Source organism: Zootoca vivipara, chromosome 2, assembly GCF_963506605.1.
Source record: "Zootoca vivipara chromosome 2, rZooViv1.1, whole genome shotgun sequence".
Classification (NCBI taxonomy): Eukaryota; Metazoa; Chordata; class Lepidosauria; order Squamata; family Lacertidae; genus Zootoca; species Zootoca vivipara.
In genome coordinates, this window is record NC_083277.1 from 105,833,696 (window position 1) to 105,856,707 (window position 23,012).

General features: G+C 45.0%; 1 protein-coding gene across 1 annotated transcript; it reads left to right on the forward strand.

The window, feature by feature from the left end:
* Window positions 1-1,988: 1,988 nt before the first annotated feature.
* Window positions 1,989-18,527, forward strand: C2H17orf75 (chromosome 2 C17orf75 homolog). Its single transcript, XM_035103867.2, has 10 exons — window positions 1,989-2,170; window positions 3,271-3,348; window positions 5,425-5,550; window positions 7,808-7,948; window positions 8,711-8,768; window positions 9,277-9,396; window positions 10,800-10,864; window positions 10,999-11,135; window positions 13,233-13,336; window positions 14,380-18,527. Exons 1-10 carry the CDS (start codon window positions 2,028-2,030, stop codon window positions 14,635-14,637), a joined length of 1,230 nt encoding a protein of 409 aa, XP_034959758.2. The 5' UTR covers window positions 1,989-2,027; the 3' UTR covers window positions 14,638-18,527.
* Window positions 18,528-23,012: the final 4,485 nt, after the last annotated feature.

The window sequence follows — 23,012 nt, forward strand, 5'->3', positions numbered from 1 at the left end:
GGGGCGAGGAACGTCACGTATTGTTCGGTCAAATCGCGGCGCGCTCTTTTCTCCCTCTCTGGAATGCCGTAGGCGTAGGGGCAGCCGGCAGCGCGCGCGCCGAGTAGAACCGCGCATGCGCGAATAGCTGGTTTGCAGCTCCGCTGGCTGCAGTAGAAATGTGAACGTTCCATTCCGTCGTCCTAAAGCGCCTCGGTGCAGCAGAGCAGAGCTGCCAGTGGGCCCGGTGGCATTTTGCTCCTTCCCGCATGTGCCAGCCATCGAATTATAGAATTGTGGGGAATTGGAAGGGGACCCGAGGGTCATCTAGTCCAACCCCCCCTGAGATGCAGGGATCTTTAACTACAGCATCCATTCAGCTTCTGCTTTGAAATCTCCCAAGGAAAGAGAGTCCATCGCCTCTCGTGGGAGTCTGTTCCACTGCTGAAAAGGCTCTTGCTGTTTTTTTCCTAATGTACTTTAGTCGGAAAGAAATGTCTACTCAGCCCGGAAGTTCTGCCCTCCTGAGTCGAGGAGGTCCTTGCAAGCGGGTATGCGGAGGATCGCCATCTCAGGCTTTCGACTTCAATCCTATGCATGTTTAACTGGGGGTAAGGCGCAGTGGGAAATTCCTGCGCTGCAGAATCATTTTCCAGGTTCAGCCTCCTCATTTCAGAGCAAGACTTGTTGAACTCAGCTTGAACTTAACTTGCGAGTAGACATGCACAGCATCACGCCATAAATCACGAAATGAAATCTATGAGCGACTTGTTTATTACTTGTGTTGTTATCACTTAAGTTTAAACACTGGAATTTAAAGAGGCTTTTAAAAAAAAAAACCTAAACATCTTTTTAAAAGTGCATACCCTCCAACATTTCTCTAATGAAATTAGTGATGTCCCATTCCATAATGATAATTTTACTATTTATACCCCATATATCTGTATCCATGGGGCCTCTTTTAAAGGACTCACTTTGTATAAAAAGGTGAAGGGACCCCTGACCATTAGGTCCAGTCGTGACCAACTCTGGGGCGCTCATCTCGCTTTATTGGCTGAGGGACAGGGCCGGCTCATCATAGACCCCCGGTGGTGCAGGGCACCATGGCGCCGGCCCGGCAGGAGGGCGCCGCGAGCTGCGCCCACCCCTGGCCGGCCGGCCCGCTGCGCAGCTGCACGCGGCGCCCACCTGCCCACCGCGCTGGGAAACGGGGCGGGAGGGCGCCGGAGAGATCACGCTGTGTCTGCCCGCCTGCCCGCCGCGCAGCAGCGCTGCGCCCACTGCGTTGGGAAACGGGGCGGAAGGGCGGCGGAGAGATCCGGCGCACCATGGCGACAGGCGCGCTTAAGACGGCGCTGCTGAGGGAGCCGGGGTACAGCTTCCAGGTCATGTGGCCAGCATGACAAAGCCGCTTCTGGCGAACCAGAGCAGCGCACGGAAACGCTGTTTACCTTCCCGCCGGAGCGGTACCTATCTATCTACTTGCACTTTGAACTGCTAGGTTGGCAGGAGCGGGGACCGAGCAACAGGAGCTCACCCTGTCGCGGGGATTGGAACCACCGACCTTCTGATCGGCAAGCCCTGGGCTTAGGCTCTGTGGTTTAACCCACAGCGCCACCCGCGTCCCTCTACACAAACATAATAAAACATTTTAAGAAAACACCTTCCCTATACAGGATTGCCTTCGGACGGCTCGGAGGTCGGATAACTCCATACCCTCCGACATCTCTCCAATGAAAATAACGACATCCCAAGGAAAAGTGGGACATTCTGGGATCAAATCAGAAACCGGGATGGCTTTTCTAAATCAGGGACGTCGCTGGAAAATAGGGACACTTGGAGGGTCTGAAAGTTTCGGGGTGGGGGGGATGTGCCCTATCAATGCGGCTGGCGATAGCATTAGAGTGGCCGGAACCTTCGAAGCGAGCTGCGCGCAGGACGGAGCAGAAAAAGGCCCTGCACTGTACGGCAACAGGGGGAGCGGATTTCCATTACTCACAAAGCCGGAGGTGGAAAGGAAAGGAAAGAAAGAAAGAAAGGCCAGCAAGATGTTGCCTTCCCTCCAGGAGTCCGTAGACGGAGACGACAGAGAGCTGGAGAGCAGCGAGGAAGGGAGCGGCTTGCCGGAGGATCGGAAATCAGAGCGCAGCAGCAACAGCTATTATTGTCTGTACGGCTACCAAGGCTGCAGGTGAGGGGGGGTGTAGCTGGTGGGCTTCGTCGCGGCGTCTCCCCCCCCCCCACCCCCGGTTCTGCAGCATGCATGCATAGCATAGAATTGCAAAGTTGGAAGGGACCCGGAGGAATCATCTAGTCCAACCCCCTGCAATGTCCCATGCGAGGATCAAACCCGAAACCTTGGCAACATGCTCTACCAACACCCTTCCCCTCTCGTCCTTTATGGCCCCTTATTTCAGCGTAGCGTTTGGGAGGCGTGCACCAGCGGCTGCCTTCAATGAATCTGGCTGATCTTTTTTCCCTTTAAAAGCTATTGCCCTTCCCCACATCCTATGGTACTGAACTTCATTCATCGAATGGCTTCCGCTCCACAAATGCATCTTAGTGCTTTTCATAAAGCCGGCTAAACTAGCAGCCTCCGTTCCATTCAGGGGTGCCAAGTTGAATAAAATGTTGGGGAGAGGGGTGTCAAGGTAGCCCTACTCTGCATAATCAAATTGCATGGCACACAATTTGAACGGAAATGCCCATCAACATTGCCCCACCTCGGACATGGCGCCCCACCCCCACTGCATCATGTGATCAATTATGCAGGGCAGGACCTACTACACCCCACCCCACCCCCCATATTTTATTCAAGTGGCACCCGTTTCCCGTTAACCTGCTTCCTGATCGTTTTGTAGCTGGATTTGCCAAGGATTGAACCTGTGACGTTTTCCTTTCCCAACAGTCACTAATACATAAAGCCACCCCTCCAACTCCAATTCCAATACTGTATGAACTGAAACAGTGGGGGAAAGAAGAGGGAGGTCCCATTGTTGTGCCAGTTTGCGATAGCAAACCTTCTCAAAGCAAACAGCTAGCCTGGATCCATTGATGCTTGTCTGGCTGTCCACCCAGAATGATGTGTGAAATGGAACACGTCTTGAGTTGGAGGGAAGCTTACTGATCTTGCCTTTTCAGTTCCTCCCTTCCCCACCACCGTTGTTTTCTGTGGGCACCCTGTTCTTCTTGCAATGTCTTCGGTGCTTTGGGGGTTTGTGCTTATATGATTTGTGTGTTTCTGTAGGTGTTTTCATAACTGGTTAGATCCTTCTCCCCCACCCCTCCCAGGTTGCACCAGGGTGTAGACAGCGATGATGGGAGCCCAAGCAGCACAACATCTGAAACTCCGTCTTCTGCTGATTTCAGGTAAACCAACATGGGAAACCCATTGAGATCTTCTGAATCCTTCTCTGCTAATTAGAATGTGCATAGCTGTGGTGCAGCGGGATTCTAAAATCTGAACCAAATTCTTCTGAGCATTGTGAACTTTCTGTAGTGAGACGTTTCCGTAGTATGATGAGGTGGCAATGAAAATAAGAATTCTTCATTTGGTGGGCATGCTTAGGCTAAGAGCAGCCGAGAACAATCTTGCCCCACCTAGTGCTCTCCAAATATTTTGGGCTACAGGGGTTCTCCAACCTTTTTGGGCCCTGGGGACATGTTTGGAAATCTAAGAAACAGTCATGGGGACCGTAAAATATCCATTTAACAAACAAACAAACAAAAAAACTACTGGTCCACCCGCAAACCAAGCAAAACACTTACACCCCCTCAAAGCAAATAAAAAGCAGATTAAAAAAAGCAGGCCACTCCCCCAAATAGTCAACCCACTTCCAACCAAACAACAAGGGAGCAAAGCAAACAGACAATAGCATCATTTAAAAAACAACAGCAGCAGCCCTAAAAGGGGCAGGGGACCTTGGTGGGTGCCAAGGACTGTGTCTGAGGGCACCACATGGGTGGGGGACCCCAGGAAGGCAAGTTTCATCGGCCCCAGCCAGCATGCTAGTAGTCAGGTGTAGGGTTGGGCGATGTATTGATACATCGTCCAAAATCGGTTTGAAGTCCACATCATGATAACGGTTCCATAACATATGACATAAAAATAAATTGCAAATCTCGATGTGTTTGTGCACTATGTAAAAAAATTTGATGTGGGGGGAAACCGTGAAGCCAGTCATCGGTTCTCTCGTGATTCCTGCTTCCCCTGTTGCTCTGCACTATAAAATAACAGTTGTAACAACATGTTAAAGGTAGGTAAAATGTATCCGTTTTAGACCCCTAAGTAAAGGTAAAGGACCCCTGGATGGGTAAGTCCAGTTGAAATCGACTATGGGGTGTAGTGCTCCTCTCTAGCACCACCTGTATCCCTTTCCACTCTAAGTAGTAGCATTTGCCAGCACAATACCCTGTTCGCCTCTACATAGTTACATCTTTATTTCAGACATCATCATATGTTGGCATATAATGATGTTTAGCTGAGGATACCTCACAATGTTGAAAGCCAGGGACCCAGGTGGCGCTGTGGGTTATACCACTGAGCCTAGGGCTTGTTGATCAGAAGGTCGGCGGTTCGAATCCCTGTGACGGGGTGAGCTCCTGTTGCTTGGTCCCAGCTCCTGCCAACCTAGCAGTTCGAAAGCACATCATAGTGCAAGTAGATAAATAGGTACCGCTCCGGGGCGAAGGTAAACGGCGTTTCCATGTGCTGCTCTGGTTTGCCAGAAGCGGCTTTGTCATGCTGGCTACATGACCTGGAAGCTATACGCCGGCTCCCTCGGCCAATAATGCGAGATGAACGTGCAACCCCAGAGTCGGTCACGACTGGACCTAATGGTCAGGGGTCCCTTAACCTTTATCTCACAATGTTGAAAGCCAGGTATCGCCCAGCCCTAGTCAGGGGTGATGGGAGTTCAACAACATTAGGAGGGCACCAGGTTGGGGAAGGCAGGGCTAGGACTTGGCGGCCATTTTTAGTGGCTCGCTGTGATGGGTTTGCTCTGATGATCAGCGCTTTAACTTTTTCACAACAAGTTGAAATACAACCCCAAACTGGAAACTGGCACCTGTTTGTTCAGAAGCCCTTGCATCTAATCACAGATGTTCAAGAGCTGGTTGTGATTGATCAGTCTTGGGCAGAGGCGTAGTGTGTGTGTGTGGGGGGGGGTGCTGTAGGGGCTGTGGCCCTGGGTGCAATTTTGAGAGGGGGCGCAAATGGGCGCCCCATAGCAGGCTCCTTCATCAGAGCCTGGCTCAGCACCAGAAAGAGCATATGCTCCGCTGGTGATCTTTGGTACCGACTAAGGCTGCGATCCCAGCCATTCCTACCCAGAAGTAACTCATACGGAATTCAGTGGGGCTCACTCCCAGGTAAGTGGGGCTAGAATTGCAGCCGAGTGGCTAGTCGAAAGTCAACAGTGTGTTTTGTTTTCATTTATGAAGCCTCTCTTTGGTGGACACTAACTTACCGGCCGAAGCAGAGATGGAACTGCGTAGCTTCGTTGCCAAACACCTTGCCAAAGGAGCCTTTTTTGAAGGGATGGGCAATGTTGCATCTGTGGAGTTGAGGTAAGAATCCACATGATTCTCTCCGCACCCTGGTGCCAAATAACCTTTTTGCAGGAACAAGATGTGTTATGATTGCGACTTCTGCCCAGCCTTCCTTTTCCTCCTCTCACTCCCACCTTTCCCCAGCTCTGCTGCAGTTTGCCAGGTGAGGATCCGTAGCATGTTAAGAGATTTTGGCTTTCTAAAGAATACAATGGAAAACAGTATATGTGGGGACTGGAGCCTCTGGTGGGGTTCGCACATTGGCTGTGACACGTAGCAACTGGAAATGAATGACAGTTTTGTTAGTAATAAGTGGTTATCGTGTGTCAGATCATACGTAGTAAAGCTACCCTGGAAACTTAGTTTTAGTCTGAAGGCAACTGCTGGGAAATTTCATTCCTTTCTTGTGTCTCTGAAATTTTTGAAGAAGGCTCAAAAGTTACACAACCTTTCGCTTTCAAATAAAAATATGATACAGTCATACCTCGGTTTAAGTACACCTCGGTTTGAGCATTTTCAGTTTAAGTACTCCGCGGACCTGTCTGGAACGGAATAATCCACTTTCCATTACTTTCAATGGGGAAGTTCGCTTCAGGTTAAGTACGCTTCAGGTTAAGTATGGACTTCCGGAACCAATTACACTCATACCTCGGGTTAAGTACGCGTCAGGCTGAGTACTCCGCGGTCCCGTCTGGAACAGATTAATCCACTTTCCATTACTTCCAATGGGAAAGTTCGCTTCAGGTTAAGTACGCTTCAGGTTAAGTACAGACTTCCGGAACCAATTGTGTTTGTAAACCGAGGTACCACTGTATTAGGAGCAGCTCTGCTTACACTGCCATGGTTATATTTTCTTGCCACTATAGTGTGCCAAGAGTAGCTGGCATAGGAATCCATATTGCATACAGGCCATGACTCATATTTTAAACTACCTGGAGTGTCAATGTGTTTTAGAGTTTAGGATAGCTAAAGGTATAATGGCCCTTGGTGATTAAAAGCAAACTGAAATACATAATCTTCACTAAAATCTTGACCATTTTATAAGCGTGTGTTTTTCTTGTCGTTTGGCAGCAGTCCAATCCTGATTTAGTTGGGAATAAGCCCCATTGAGCTTAGGGAGATTTATGAGTAAACGAGGGCTGTCGGCTGATTAATGAAGTCTTAGTTGATTAATCAAATGGATTTTAATCAATGGACAGTGCAATTGTATCTACTCAGAAACAAGTCCCATTGAGTTTGGTGGGGCCTACTCCCAGGTAAACAGTGCCTGCCAGTGACAATTTTTAGAAGTACTTGTTCAAAACAGTTAACATTATAATGAAAAATGTATTGTCCGGTCAAACAGTGATGCCATTTTAGCTTGTTAAAAAGGTATTTAATAAATTAATGTAACTAAATAATTGATTAAATGTGGACCGGGGTACACACGTCAAAAACAGGGGTGGAGGGGAAGTGAAGGGCATAGTCCCTCTTTTCTGTCTGAAAGGACAGTCCTGCGCCCCACCCACCTTTTCCATGCTCCCAGAAATGCCTGGATTAGAGGCATTTAAGCAACAGGAAGATAGCTGCACCTGTCATTCACACAAACCTGTTCTGGTCTCTTTTCCTCCCATTTCTACAGCTCAAAGCCTAAATTGTCCTTTTGTCTCCAGCTCCCTTTGATCTCCAAAAGCTGTTTTCAAAATGCATGCCAAAAAGAAAAGAGAGGGTTATTATCAATGGGGTAGGGGAGGATAGGAAAGGGACTCACAGGAACTGAATGCATGGAATGGATGAGCCCTTAGCCTGGGAGCCATGAACAGCTGGATCTTAAGCAGTTGGCCCAGATCTCTTCAATTGCTTCTGTGCTTTTTCCCTACGTTTCTGTTGCTTTTGTGTTTTATTCTGTAAACCTGCCCTGCGATTTTCAGATAAAGGGCAGTAAGTAAATTCAATAAATAGTAATAATTCTATGGCAGACATTGCTTTGTTTTAAAAATGCCCAACTTGGCTGTATTTAACTCCATTAAGACATCACCTACAATTTGTTTACTCCTGAACGCAGGGTTAAGGGAAGGGTGATTTTTGAACTCTTGGGGCAAATTTTTGAGGTATAGCAAATAAGTTAATGGAGGCATAAATCAACCTTTATTGACACTAGATTGAAGTGGCTGGGTAGAATCCAGGATCTCAGGCAAGTGATGAGTTTATAATGTGATTGGCGAGTGGACAGATTATGGTGAGAGATAAAAGAATAAAAATCACTCTGTGATTAATTCAGAATTTCTCTTTTCAGTATTCCAGAAAGCCAAGTTGGTTGTTACTACTGCCTCTTCCAGCCAGAAAAATGTACAGAAATGGCAAACGCAGAATTGAGCAGCTGTCCTCTAGACTACGTGATCTGTTTTTTGGGAGGCTCAGAGAAGGGACTTGAACTATATCCTTTTATCTTTGGTGATGTGTGTGTGTGTGTGTAAGAGGAGACTATGAGCGGAAAAGTCATTTTTTTAGTTGATAATACTGTGGTTGCTTCATTGAATTCAGCCAAAGATGACAGCATGCAAACCACTGCATATGTATGCCATAGCTGTCAACTTTTCCCTTTTCTCGCAAGGAATCCTATTTGGAATAAGGGAATTTCCCTTAAAAAAAAAGGAAAAGTTGATAGCTATGATGTATGCCCTGATCATTCTTTTGTGGTTTTGGCTATAAACATCTGAGAATACTGGTTTCGTTTTACTTTTTATTATTATTTAAAGTATGCACCATTTTTCCAGGGTTGTATTTGGAAAACAAGGCAAAAGCTATTCAAAAACCAGGTTGAAAGAATTCCCCCACCCTCCAAAGGCTGACAAATATATTTTCACACCTGAAAGTAATTTCTTAGTGCACAAAGAACATAAGAGATGTGCAACAGACTCACAAACTCGATTTCAATCTTTTCCTGAAAAACGGTGTGCCGATTTCACCATCCCCATGTACCTAAATCGATGTAGTCTGTTTTATCATGCTTCTGATGGCACACATCTGAAGGTGTCATCTGCTCTTTGAATTCAACCATTCCTTGAATTAGATGCATTTGGAGGGCTTTTTTTTGTCTTTCCATAATAGTTAGAAATTAAGGGCTGCAGAGCCTGGACCTTAACAACAGATGCACTTCAGATGCTTTAACAAACGCATCGTTTCCTTAAGAGTTTACATTCAGACTTGAGCTTGACAGATATGTTCAGGACCTGAAAATTAACCTGGATTTAGAGGTAAGCGTTGATCGCTGTTGGTTTATGTGGCTCTCTGCTCAGGGGATTCAAGTTTTGACTTCACAGTTAACTACAAAAAAACGTACCAACCTTCATTGGAATAATACTGCCTGGGATTTAAATGGCTTCACAATGGTTTCTAGGTTCTTGTGTTGGGCTTGTGTTTCTGAAATGCAGCTCCCCCCATGCTTGCAGGGTGAAGCCACGTCTGCATCTTGGGGGGTTTCAAGAGCAGTTTGTGGTGCAGTTTGGAGGTTCTGCTACTTTAAAGGCAGGGGAGTGACTACGTTCCCACATGTGCCTAAAGCAGCTCTTCTGATTTCCACCATTATCTTGCTTCTGCTGAGCTGTTTGATTCAAGATGACAGCTCTTGTTGGCCTTGCATGATTTGGAATTAAGAATGAATGTTAGCTGCAGGATCCATGAGCAGAGATTGTCAGGAGTCGTTCAGCTGAACTAAACTTTGTGGTTCCATGTAAAAGTTTCACTCTTTTCATTTCGTTGCAGCAAGATAATCTGGAAATTTGTGTCAAGCCTCTCTTGGCGACTTGGTTTGAGGATTCAATCTGTCCTATTCAGAGAGTGGTTAAACTTTTCCAGGAGAACCTTTCCTTTGTGTTACATGCCGTGAGTACCATTTCACACATCCCAGAACTACTTTTCTGTTCAACTCATTGCTTTTTGGCAGCTTGCAGTTGCAGTTCTGTTTGCACATGGAAATATAACTCTTGTCAAAGAGAAAACCCCATTAATAGTGCTTTAGTTTATTGCTGAATTAGCCATGGTGCCCTAATAATAATAATAATAATAATAATAATAATAATAATAATAATAATACCCCGTCCATCTGGCTGGGTTTCCCCAGCCACTCTGGGTGGCTCCCAACAGAATATTAATAATAAAAAAGCGACAACATAAAAAAACTTCCCTAAACAGGGCTGCCTTAAGATGTCTTCTAAAAGTCAGAGAGTTGTTTATATCCTTGACATCTGATGGGAGGGTGTTCCACACGGCGGGCGTCACCACTGAGAAGGCCCTCTGCCTGGTTCCCTGCAACCTCACTTCTCGCAGGGAGGGAACCACCAGAAAGGCCCTTGGAGCTGGACCTCAGTGTCAGGGCTTAATTATGAGGGTGGAGATGCTCCTTCAGGTATATTGGGCCGAGGCTGTTTAGGGCTTTAAAGGTCAGCACCAACACTGAATTGTGATTGGAAATGTACTGGGAGCCAATGTAGGTCTTTCAGGACCAGTGTTATATGGTCTCGGCGGCCACTCCCAGTCACCAGTAAGTAAACCTCAGTCTAAGTAGAGGACGGACCAGGTGTTTGGACCATTGATCAGGAATGTAGGTTTTATAACGGGTCGACATTTCCCTTGTCCAGTAATGCAAGAGGACATTAAACTTCCCACTTTAAAATATTAAATCCTGATTGATGACTCACACAACCCTTACTTCTTCTACTGCAGCTGAGGTTTACTTTCATGTGCTTAACAAAGACACGCAGAGTAAAATCCATTGATTTTTAGAGAGAGGAAAAATCCATTTATCCTTAGAGAAACAGCTTCTCTACAGATGAGAGTCTGGTAGGCAAAGTATTGAGTTTGGACCCGGATGATGTGAGATTGAAATCCTGCTTGGCCAGGAAGCTCCCTAGGGGACTTTAGCTTAATGGTCACCATATATCAAATAATCCATGTTGTAAGGATAAAATAAGTGGAGTGGGGGATATTTACTTTGAAGAGAAATTGCGTTGGTTACCATCATATACATGACTGTGAGGAACTAAATCCCACTAAATACAGTGGGACTTAATCCCAGGTAAGTGGGTGCAGGAGTGCGGCCTGAGTCTACACCAGGTGTGACTCGCCAGAAGTTGTGGGGCTTTAGCTGCCAGCATCTCTTACCACTGAGCATGCTGTGCTGTGGCTGATGGGAGTTGGAGTCCAGCGATATTTGAAGAGCCGCAGGTTAGCCACTCCAGTCTACCTCATTATACAGAACACTTACATTATAACTTTCCTGTTTCAAGGCTTTGAGTTGCACTCCAGTTGAAGTTAAAGCGCCCGATGAAAGGACAAAGAAGGATATTAACAGGTAAGAGAAAACCACCCGTTAAGATTGCCTTTCTCATAGGTAGCTTGGCTTGTTACACGGCAGCTGCCTTGCCCTCTCCCTGCCTTGAGCTTAGTGATGAACACGTTCTTTTAAAAATGCACATTCTTTCTCAGGTTCCTTAGAGCTGCAAGCCTTCAAGATCTTGTCCGGGAAGCCACAATGACTTCCTTGTGTATGGCAATGACCGAGGAACGACGCACGCCGGTGGTGATTGACTGCAGTGGGCCACAGCCTCAGTTCCACAATGCAGGTGAGATTTGCAGGCAAGAGAGAGTGTCAGTCTTCAGAGTGTGGCTAGCAATGGGAAATGCTTGTAGTCTTCAATATTGCTTTAAAATGACACTTGTTTATTTTGGGAGGATCTTTCCATGCCGCAAGAGTTCTCAGGACACATATTCTGGGGTGTGGAGTTCGTCTACCGGTTTGGTCCTCCAGTTATCCTACGCTTTAGATTACATTGCAAAGCTCGGGTTGTCCAATGGTCTTCTTGTCATGAGTTGTCATTATGGACCAAGGCTACGGTTGTGATTGAATTGTCCCATGTACAGTTTTTTTTCCAATTTGTTGCTTTTTAAGAAGCACTGGCAAATTGTCAGGCTGTTGGACTACAGTGCAGGTTTTTTATCTTATTTTTAAAAATGGTCTTCATGGTGCACTTTTGACTTGGAGCAATGCTATGTAGCCACAACATAGAATAGGGTTGCCATACGTCCAGAATTTCCTGGACATATCCTGAATACTGCAGTCGGAAGCAGTGTCCAGGAGGAAATCGTTAAAATGTCCAGGAAAACAACAAGAAATGGGTCCAACAACTTTGGCCAACACCCCCCCCCAAAAAAAAACAGTAGCAGCTGAACATCAAAGAGCCATGCTGGATCAAACCGAGGGTCCTTCTAGTCTAGCATTATTTCTCCCTCATTGGCCAAGCAGATACCTCCACAAGCAGCCATCCTATGGTGTTGCCCCCAAACAATGGTTTACTGTGCCATTCAGCCTTAGTAATTTCCCAGTTATAAATACTGTATGTCAGATAAGTTCATCTACTTACATGGCACTCATGAGAGAGGGTAATGGCCTTCTTGCTCCATCCTAAGACTCTGCATTCTGCATGTTTCCATTCCTGGATGGCTTAGTTGGTAAGTTGTTGTTGTTTAGTCATGTCCGACTCTTCGTGACCCCATGGACCAGAACACGCCAGGCACTCCTGTCTTCCACTGCCTCCTGCAGTTTGGTCAAACTCATGTTAGTAGCTTCAAGAACACTATCCAACCATCTCGTCCTCTGTCGTCCCCTTCTCCTTGTGCCCTCAATCTTTCCCAACATCAGGGTCTTTTCCATGGAGTCTTCTCTTCTCATGAGGTGGCCAAAGTACTGGAGCCTCAGCTTCACGATCTGTCCTTCCAGTGAGCACTCAGGGCTGATTTCCTTAAGAATAAATAGGTTTGATCTTCTTGCAGTCCATGGGACTCTCAAGAGTCTCCTCCAGCACCATAATTCAAAAGCATCAATTCTTCGGCGATCAGCCTTCTTTATGGTCCAGCTCTCACTTCCATACATCACTACTGGGAAAACCATAGCTTTAACTATACGGACCTTTGTCGGCAAGGTGATGTCTCTGCTTTCTAAGATGCTGTCTAGGTTTGTCATTGCTTTTCTCCCAAGAAGCAGGCGTCTTTTAATTTCGTGACTGCTGTCACCATCTGCAGTGATCAAGGAGCCCAAGAAAGTAAAATCTCTCACTGCCTCCATTTCTTCCCCTTCTATTTGCCAGGAGGTGATGGGACCAGTGGCCATGATCTTGGTTTTTTTGATGTTGAGCTTCAGACCATATTTTGCGCTCTCCTCTTTCACCCTCATTTAGAGGTTCTTTAATTCCTCCTCACTTTCTGCCATCAAAGTTGTGTCATCTGCATGGTGCTAACAATGCCAAGGTTGCAAGTTTGATTCCTGTATGGGACAGCTGCATATTCCTGCAATGCAGGGGGAGTTGGACTAGATCAGGCATCCCCAAACTGCAGCCCTCCAGATGTTTTGGCCTACAACTCCCATGATCCCTAGCTAACAGGACCAGTGGTCGGGGAAGATGGGCATTGTAGTCCAAAACATCTGGAGGGCCGAACTAAATGATCCTCAGGGTCCCTTCCAGCTCTACGATTCTATGATTTCTAAGAGGTCAGCACTTGCCTCCACTCTCCCCTCTAGCAATCACAAATGGCTTTTCATATATTATTTTCTTACATCGTACAGATCATGTTTCTCATGTTATTTACAGGGCTTATAAGGAGAAGACACACCGGCTTTTTGGAAATTCCTATAATACTTTGTTTTATTTCCAAATATGTCTCAGGCAGCGACAAATTCTGTGAATACTGGATGCAAGCATTTCTCAACGGCTCTGAAGGGGGAAATCCATTTCTCTTCCGACAAATACTGGAGAACTTTAAATTGAAGGTAACACATTATTGTTATGCAGGCAACCCCCCATTTATGTGGGGGTTACGTTCCGAGGCAACCACCCATTAAAGTGGAATTGCCTGTATTTGGAACACCATCGAAAAAGCCTGCAAACACCCTGTTCTGCCCCTTTTTGTGATGTTTTTGGGCCACTTCCGAGTTCGGTGCAATTTGCGCATGCACAATTGTGCACATTTCATACGCCCCTAAAATGGTCACTGCCTATACTTGAGTCAGTGGAAATAGTTTAGATTTCTGGATACCTTCACACGCTGCCTATGAATTGAGGATGAATCCCATTCACTCTGGCAGTGTTTAATGTTGGGGTGGCCCCAAACTATTAGCCAGTTTAGCCAAAGAACTAACTATGATATCAAGACCTGACTCACCTGAAGCGAGTAACAAAATTCTTACTGGTTTCTTATATCCCTTTGCCTTTCCACATTCCATGAACTTGAATCTCTGTGTTTTAGCATACATTAATCTGCAACTAGATACTATGACCAGAAATTTTTGTATAGAAGAAAATGAACTGTATGCTCTAGGTAAGTACCATAAAGGTGGCAGCAATTGCTGGGTGTAATCGAGTGAAATTTAGACTGTGATCCTATCGCTGCTTACTTGTCCCATTGAAGCTGAGAAGACACACATAGGATTGTGCTGTCACTAATTTCAAATTAAGGATGAGCTATTCCTACGGAAATTCTTGTTTATTGCTCCCAACGCATATATTGACATGGAATAGACAGGAGTCCTGAAACAGCTGCATCTATATGTGTGTTGGTACACAATCAGTCAGTCTATAAAAGCAAGATTGGCAGTCATACCGAGCAGCTGATTTGCATGGGGAGTCAATCCTGCCCCTTTGCTCTCAACAGCTGATCTTGTGCTATTGCCAGTTTTCATTCCGGGCTACGTGCACACAGTCCCAGTGGAGATACTGGGGCAGGAAATGTCCGCAATTTGTCTGTTTGCATGTATAGTTTCTTCTCCATCTAGAGATGCACGTGACAAATAAATGTCCGCTGTGGTCTTTCTAGGCCATACAAGACATCAACAACCTGAAGCGCTTCATCAGGCAGGCAGAAATGAACCATTACGCCTTGTTCAAGTGCTACTTGTTTCTGAAGAACTGCGGCAGCGGAGACGTCCTCCTGAAGATTGTGAAAGTGGAACACGGCGAGATGCCGGAAGCCAAAAATGTAATAAATGTCCTCGAGGAGTTCATGAGAGAGCCGGTTTGTAACATAAATCCTTCTCTTGAACTTGGGGCTACTGCTTACGCATTGCAGAATTAGTGTGTCTTCTGGGAGAGAAGGAAATGGTGCTTTTCAAAGAAAAGCTGCACTGGGTTCCAGTTCCTCGCAACATTTGATCCAAGTGTCCAGGAAAAGGCACACTTCTCTCAGATTTAAAGTGTAAACTGTGAGCATAGACCAACAAACCAAGCTTGTAATGAGCCTTAAAGTGGCCAGAAAGTGGAGAAATATTCTGAATCCTCATTTGTGAAATAGAATTCACCGTTTCATTTGTACTTAAAAACTTTGGGCGATTAGAGGACTCTTGCATTTCCTCTCTTTTGTGGAAAAAGAGTTCTCTTTCATTAACTTATTGTGTGAAAGCTAATTACTTTCTTTTCTTACTTTGGGAATAGGAGGTTATATCGCTTGAAGTCTTCCGCAACTGGACCAAAACCGCATTTTCATGTCAGTGATGGTGTTAGGGTTACCTATTAAGAAAACAGTTAATTAAAGCAACCCCAGCGGATCATGATTCAATATTCTGATCAGGTTTAAGAATATAAATTGATGGAAGATTGATCACATATAACACTTAAAAAAATTATAATATTATACTATCATTGAATTTATTAGCTGTCCTTTACCCGCAGGTCCCAGGGTGTGTTACAAAAATTAAACGGTCAGAACAGATTACAGTGAAACAACCCAAAAAATTTCTGCTTCGTACTTTGCTTGTGCATCGCGACTTGATCCGGAATATCTTTGTGTAGAGTTTCTGAATGGCATTTGCCTTGAGGTTGTGACTGCAAGACTGTAAAAGCCAAGTACCTGGAAATCTGTGCAGACAACCAGATATTTTTTTATTAAATGAAATCGGCTCTTGCCACCTGCTTTCTCGCAATCCCCTGGAGTTTTAAAAAAAGTAAAATAACCTGGGGTTGTGAAATGAGGGAGCCCTTTAAAAGGTAACCTGTTTGTGGAGGCCGGGACCACTGCTTTTTCAAGCTCTGGGGTGTTTTGAGATGCAGTTTGAGGATGCTCTTAGAGCAGCAGCTGAGATAAAATTCCCCATGCCCGTAGGCCTATTTATTTATTTATTTAGAAGCTGGAATCCTTGTCACCAGACATTTCGCCCGGGAAGGTGGGGTGTATGTATGTGGGGATTAATCCAGTCCCCGCCCCAGAACCTCATTCATCCTCCTGAAGAGCTAGTCGGTGGGAATATAGCTTCTTGAAATGCACTACACACACACACACAGCTCTGTTGTACGTATTTGTGCACCATCTGTGGGGTGTGTGTGTGTGCTTGTATGCAGAAGAAACACTCAGTTTTGGCCATATCTATCTAGAAACTGCCTCCATTCTGGATTTGTCTATATTTCGTTTAATGGAGAAATGTATCGTGAGAGGTTCAAGCATTTTTCGATTTTCTTTTAAACAGGGCCACTTCTAGTTTTCACCTACTCAGGGGGCACAGTCCTTCAAAAAACACTTCCCCACCCCCCAAAGGCCCCGATTCAAAAAGTTAAATTTAAGTGCCGTAATGGGCTCTGTGTATAATATACACAGAAAATCGGCAGTTTGCTGTGACCAATCGCTTGTAAAGGCGAGGAGATCTCTTAGGGGATACACGTGCAAAAACTAACCCAGCTTGGAGCAGCACAGTTAACAGTCTAGGGGGTGTGAGTTTTCCTATCCTGTGACTTGCTCTTAGGCAATCCTAGCGAGAGATCTGCATGTGGCTACCTAAGTTTATGCATGGACGGCCTCTGCTAGAGCTTGGTCTGAAAGAACCAGGCTAAAGCAATATCCGAATCCAGAGTTCAAAACAAACGACACACCCGTCAAAATAGCTGTTAATTATAGTTGCATTTGTAAAATGTGGACAAGCGCCCCCATACACACACCAAAAAAAAACCCCAAACTTTTACATGTCGCTTTTATTTATTTATTTTTGGCATGTTTATGTTGACCACCATGTTAATAAGAAGAAAAGAAGCTGAACAGTAAACCTCAAATAGAACCCGTGCACAAATAACTCTCAGAACAAAACTATAAAGTATGTACACCATAGAAAAATATTTTGACGTTACAGCATGCTACTTTGCAAGTACTGTGTGTGCTCTAATAGCCCTTGATGGGAAAAAGCATATTCTGTTCAGCATTATTATTATTTTAAGGCAGAATTACTTCATTTGGTGCTATGATGGTTAACTATGGAGGGAGGTACTAATAGTGTAAGCAAAAGAAAAGAAAGCTTAATCGATCTAGCTTTATTCTGTAAACGTAACAGACGCTGTGGGGAGGCAGGACGTGCTTGGTGACTAATAGAGCTATTAAATTTGGTGAAAAACAACATTTTTACTGCATAAATTCAGCCCGTGAAATTCTGTGTGCCTTGTAAAGCGCTCTGTGTTACTAATTTGTAGTCTGGTTTGGGATTCTGGGAAGAACTTTTTCCAATTAGAAATCAGTGATTAATGATGGTATTAAAATGCATTTCCCTTCAAGCGAGTTTGCTTTTGTTTCACTTTAGTTACCGTACTGAATAGCTGAATATAATGGGTGAAATTCAATATTACAATATTACAAATGTCAGCTGGGTTTCCCTGACCCCTCCCCCACTCCCTATTTTCACAGGGGGGGGAGCCCTCTTGTGGAAGTGAAAGCCATAGCACAGGGCTTCTGCTGATGGGTTTGTTAGGTGAATCCCACCCCTGAATCTTTGCGATAAATAGGTTCTTCAATTTGCACTATGCAGATGAAAAGAGGCTTGCAGCAAGAAGTGCTCAGATGCTTCTTACAATTGCTGGGTTTGGAAGTTAGCTTTGCATGTGAGCAACCCTCGGAGACATTGCAACAATCTGCCCCACTCGTAAACTCGAACCTGCAATAGAAAGTGACCTAGGATGTTAGGAATGTGTGCATCCACTATCACACAAATGATGTTTCACTTGAAAGGCTTTTGGGAAGATGGGAACTGAAGATTGGGCAGTGGGCTCAATATGAGCTGCTTAGAGAGTTTATGTGCAGGACTAGAAAAGTTAGTACTGTAAAATCCTTCCCTCTTCCAGGCTTGTAAAGTCGTTTTGGAGTCAAAGAACACCACCCACACATTAATGCAGGGTCACAGAGACCTGGTACAAAGATAATAGGCCTCTTTCCAAAACTGGTAGTTATGGTGAGATGGCAAATGTGTGTGGCTGAATTTGTGTGGTTATATATAGAGGCTGAGTTAGAAACCCAAATTTTCATTCTATCCTGAAACCAGATGAAATACGAGCAGCACGTAATCCCAAGAGTCTTAATATGCATGAGGTTTTGTGGGTTTTTTTGTAACTCTGGTGTAGACTTATTTCCAGTACAGTCACACCTCGGTTCTTAAACAGCTCCGTTTTCGAACGTTTCGGCTCCCGAAAGCCAAAAACCCGGAAGTAAATGCTCTGGTTTTTGAACTTTTTTCGGAACTCGAAAATCCGATGCAGCTTCTGCTTGAGTGTAAGAAGCTCTTGCAACCAATTGGGAACTTCGCCTCGGTTGTCGTACGTTTCAGAAGTTGAATAGTCTTCCGGAATGGAATACGTTCGACAACCAAGGTTTGACTGTACTCGATTCCATTTTGACTGCCTCTAAAATGTGATGCTGCTTTGTAAGTCGATTAAGTGGGGAAAGGTTTGCCTGTTTGTAAATAAATTCAGTATTGGTTAGACACAATTCTACTTAGCGGGAAAGACCAGGTCACAGTTTGATGGCACTTGATAAAAATTTTAAAACAGGTTTTTTCTGTTTTGGTCAACATTTGCAAAGTTCAGCTGGCTAGAATTGGATGGGGACACATTTCTGCATCTGAACCAAAAGACTCATTCAGCTAGTTGAGTTGGAGGCCCAGGTGGGTATCACAATTTGGGTAGGGCTGCTTCTGCAACCTTGCCAGTTGGGGCATATATGTTATAATTTTTTTTTTCATTTTTTAAATTTTTTTTCCATCTTCCCCCACTGTGAAGTTTCCACTGCAGCTGCTTGCCCTGCTGAAAAGACAGGATGGCTTTTTCAATGTAAGTGTTGAGTGTTACGTAAACCGAAAAGTGACTTCTAAGAAATTACGGCTGCATACACACCATTGTGTTGGTAGCCATTAAGAAACCATTCAGCCTCAAATTGTAGATATATTGAGGGGCTTCCGATTCGTCGCGCTGGTGAAGTTGGATGCAGGGACTTCGTGCTCCGAAGTCCCTGGCTTCGTGGAGGGGGGGGAAGTCCGCAGAGCGAGCGGACTCCCCGAAAAAACACCGGGTAGAGAGTCCCGGTGACATAGTGCCCAGCTGTTTGCTCCGGACGCGAATCCTCTGCTGCCCGAGAGCTCAGTAGAGCAATCGAGAGCCAGCGGAGTGGAGTCGCGGGAGCCATTTTTGGGTTTCATCTTACCTCCTTGAAGTGAAGCTCCGAGTCCTCAGCCTGCAAGCGGCGGATTCTTCCAAGGAAATAAAAGACTTCTTCAAAGTAAGTCAAATCTCCATTCGGATCTTAAAAATTTTAAATTTGAAGATAGGAAGAGATTCTAAAGTAACGGAAGCCGATCTCTTCCAAATGGACAATCGGGAGGCGCATTAAATATTCCCAAGCCGAAAAGGGAAAACTTCTTTCAAGATTGCGGACCCGAGAGAAAGAAAGACTTTTCCAAACCTCCCCAGCCCCCGGTGTCGTTGCCCCTTGAGGTTCAGCAGCAACAAGGGGGAGGACGCTTTGACAGCTGTCAAAAGCTGTCAAATTGTTAAAGGACTAAGAAAGACGATTTTATTCCTGTGAATTGGAAAAATTGATTCAAAAGGTTTTAAAAGGATTTAAGTGGACTGTAAATTTGAAATCTGATGAGGTTAAAGACAAAGGATAAGAACAGCCAAGATGGAGCCGACAACGTGGTAGAGAGGAATTTTCCAGTACCCTTCTGCCCTTATCTCTGGTCTGCCTGTGGTCAAGTGAACTATGAAAACAAAATTCTCTCGAGCTTTCTAGGAGGCTGTGCTGGGCTATCTACAAACATGGGAAGATATTTACAAGGAAAGGCAATGCTTCAATCCAACAGAAAAGGAGAATGAGGTGCAAGAGCAAGATTTAGAGGACAATTTTGATTATGAGATTGTGTGTGAGGAGCAACAATTTGAGGACAATTTGGAGACTGATTCAGACCATAAAAAATATGTGTTGGATGATGAAAAACAAAGATCAGAACAAAGAGATGAGGCCGACAAGGAGAAGCAAAGTGAAGAGAAGATTGATGGAAGTGAAAATCCTGGAGAGACTGAAATGTTGAATGGTGTTAGTGAAGGGAGGGAAAGGCAGAAAGAGGGAGGAGCAGAGGTCTGGAAGTGGATGTGGGAAAGAATTGGTGTGGGGTAAAATTTTTAGTTTAAGGTACTTTTTTTGGTTTATGAACAACGGTGTCGGAATCTTGGCCTGTTAAAGGATATGCTGATCCAATTGGGAGAAGGGACATTGGGGGGGGGGAAGGAGAGATTTTTATAGTTTAAGGTTAAGAGCTTTCTGGAGGGAGTAAAAAGAATGGCTGAGGAAATATGCTTAGAGTTTGTTTTTGAATAATTTTGGTGATCAGGAGGTGTTTGGGTGGAAAACTGCCTGTCTCCCCCTTCTTACTCTTGGTACCCAGTGGCAGGGGGTGCCTTGAGGGGAGAGGGAAGGGTGGAGGGAAACCCAGACACAAAAATGGAACCTTTTGACTGCTGGACTCCTCGGGCTACCCCAGTGGCAGGGGGGGGGGGCTCAGAGGGGGACAGCATGAAGGAGGAGGATTGTGTTAATATTATAAGAATAAGATTCTGAATTGGATTAGAAAACCCGCCATAACTATGTAAAGAGGTTGGGAAATCCAGGAGGAGGAGAGTCGTGGAAGCCATTAATATTTTTCCTTTTTCCTTTTTTTTTCTTTCCTTTTTTCTTCCCTTTTTATATTTTTGCTTCCCCCCTTTTTTTCCTTGTTTTTCTTTTTTCCAGTACAGTGAAGAAATAGCTGGGGGATAAGCCAATCCCCAGAGATCCTTCGCCTTTGTCCTCTCAGTGGCAGGGGGGGATGAGGGGGGAGGAAGGAGGGGGGAGGTCAAACCCAGCTTAAAATGGACCCCTTTGTTCCCCAATACCCATGGGTCTCACTGGTGGCAGAGGTGGGCTTGTGGGTGGAGGGAAAATGAAGGGACAGAGTTTATGTTGTATATTTTGTATGTGTTTTCTTTTTCTAAAAATTAATAAAAATTATTTATAAAAAAAAATTGTAGATATATTGAAACAGAGACCCATGGTTTTCTACTCTGTGACCAAGACATCAAGAATCTCAAAGTTTCACATTTCTTTTTTGTGCCCATCAGTAGATCAGAAGCTCTTTCAAACAAACCACAGTTCCCTGTGATATCTAGACTTGGAACACTGGTTTTTTTAAAACAAGGGTTAGTGAAAACAAGCCAGGATCAAGCTGTGGCTTCATATCCTGGTTTGGTCACTAACTAGAGCAGACATAGGCAAACTCAGTTCCTTGAGTTTTGACATTACATAAAAATTCCCTTAAAGGTGAAATGAAAGTTTCTGATAAGCTATAGGCGTCGAAGAAGAGAAAGAAGAAATAGGCCACCTAAGATTTCCTATTAAATCTGAACTAGGCCAGAGACAGTCTACACCAGGGTTTTCCAAACTTGGATCTCCAGCTGTTTTTGAACTACAATTCCGTCATCCCTGACCACTGGTTCTGCTAGCTAGGGGTGATGGGAGTTGTAAGTCCAAACACAGATGGAGACCCAAGTTTGGGAAACCCTGGTCTACACTTTCAGTGGCAAATACAGGCCTGGTCACCACTTTCTGAGCTGCGAAATTGCACCCTGGATTGTGTGCAGTGACAGGTAGAGAAAGCACACCTGAAACATTGGAGTTTCTTAACCCTTTCCCACCTGCCACGTCATGTAGTAGAAAACAGCTTCACTTTCCTTCATGTGCTTTGACAGAAAATTAGTTGCGGCCAAATGGATCTGCAGGGGAAAGAAGGTGGGATGATTAAGGGCATACACATCCAATCCGTTGCCCCACCCCCACCCCCGCAAACTGGACTCCCAATAATACAGATGACCTGACAGAGCCTGATCAAACTTTGCAACATATTCCGCTTCCTTTGCCCCATCTGTCTGATTTGCTGGAGACCACCATGCTGAAAGTTATGTGCAGGACTGGGCTCTACGTCTAACATGCTCAAACTCACTGTGCGCATCCCAGTGCAGGGGCTGATGTCATGGGGGTTCTGGAGCAAATTCTTCATTTAACTAGGGATTTCTTCCAGGACCTTAAGCCAGGCTCGACACAGAAACACAATTAATAAGCACGGCCATCTGCTTCTATATATAGAGCAGTGGAATTAGTCCAGAACAGGCCCATGAAAAATCCAATTTGAAATTTGTGAACACAGCCTTTAGAAAGAGTAGCTACATAATGCTGCCCGGTAGATGTCCCTGTAGGAGCTGAGCAATCTGTCTCCCGCATCACCCTTCCCCATCAGTTGCTCTTTAAATCATATGCTGTAATACTTCATTATAAAAGAAAAGAGTGGATGTGACAACACGTTCTGGCTCTGCCTGTCATGCAAACCTTAACTACGGATGAGACTGGCTCCAAGTCCACGTTTCCCAGTATGAAACCTTGCGTGTTCTCCCTCACCGACACAGCATTTTAATTATTTTGAATATATTTAAAGGAAGGCTGAGTCTAGGGCGCGGAGATTCTGGCAGGAGCAGAGTTAAACACGAAGACTTTTTGTGATGAGGCTAAGACTCACTGCAAGATGCAATTAATCCACAGCAGTCTGCAATGTTGTAAGCTAGCAAGGACATCTGGAGGTAAAGGAGAATATTATCCTCTAATCACTCATTGGCGCAGCGATATCCCAGAACGACTGGGTGACTTTAAGAGGCAGTTTAACTCAGAACGGCCTCCATTCTTGTGCGATCTGAGTGGCAAAATGTCTAAGCTTTGCATAGGCATTAGCTAGAAACCTTGCAGAAGATTTTATTTCCCTCAGAGGCATAGTGGGGGTTGTGGTGGAGAACTGCAAACTAAATTTGGGGTTGATGACAGTCATAAAGGATATGATGTGAATAGGGTGAGATCAATGAGAAGTGTTGTTGTCTCTTGCCCTTGCTCCACGATGGAGTGTCCTTTGCTATGGTTGGGGGCAGATTATGTGGTTGGGAAGAAGTTTTCACCTCAAAAGTAAAATGTTTTATCTGAGTCAAGAGCCTCATTATGCAGGAAATTCTGTTCACCGCAGCACCGAGGTGTATTTCTCCTAGGCACACATGAATCCAGGCATCCCCAAACTGCGGCCCTCCAGATGTTTTGGCCTACAACTCCCATGATCCCTAGCTAACAGGACCAGTGGTCAG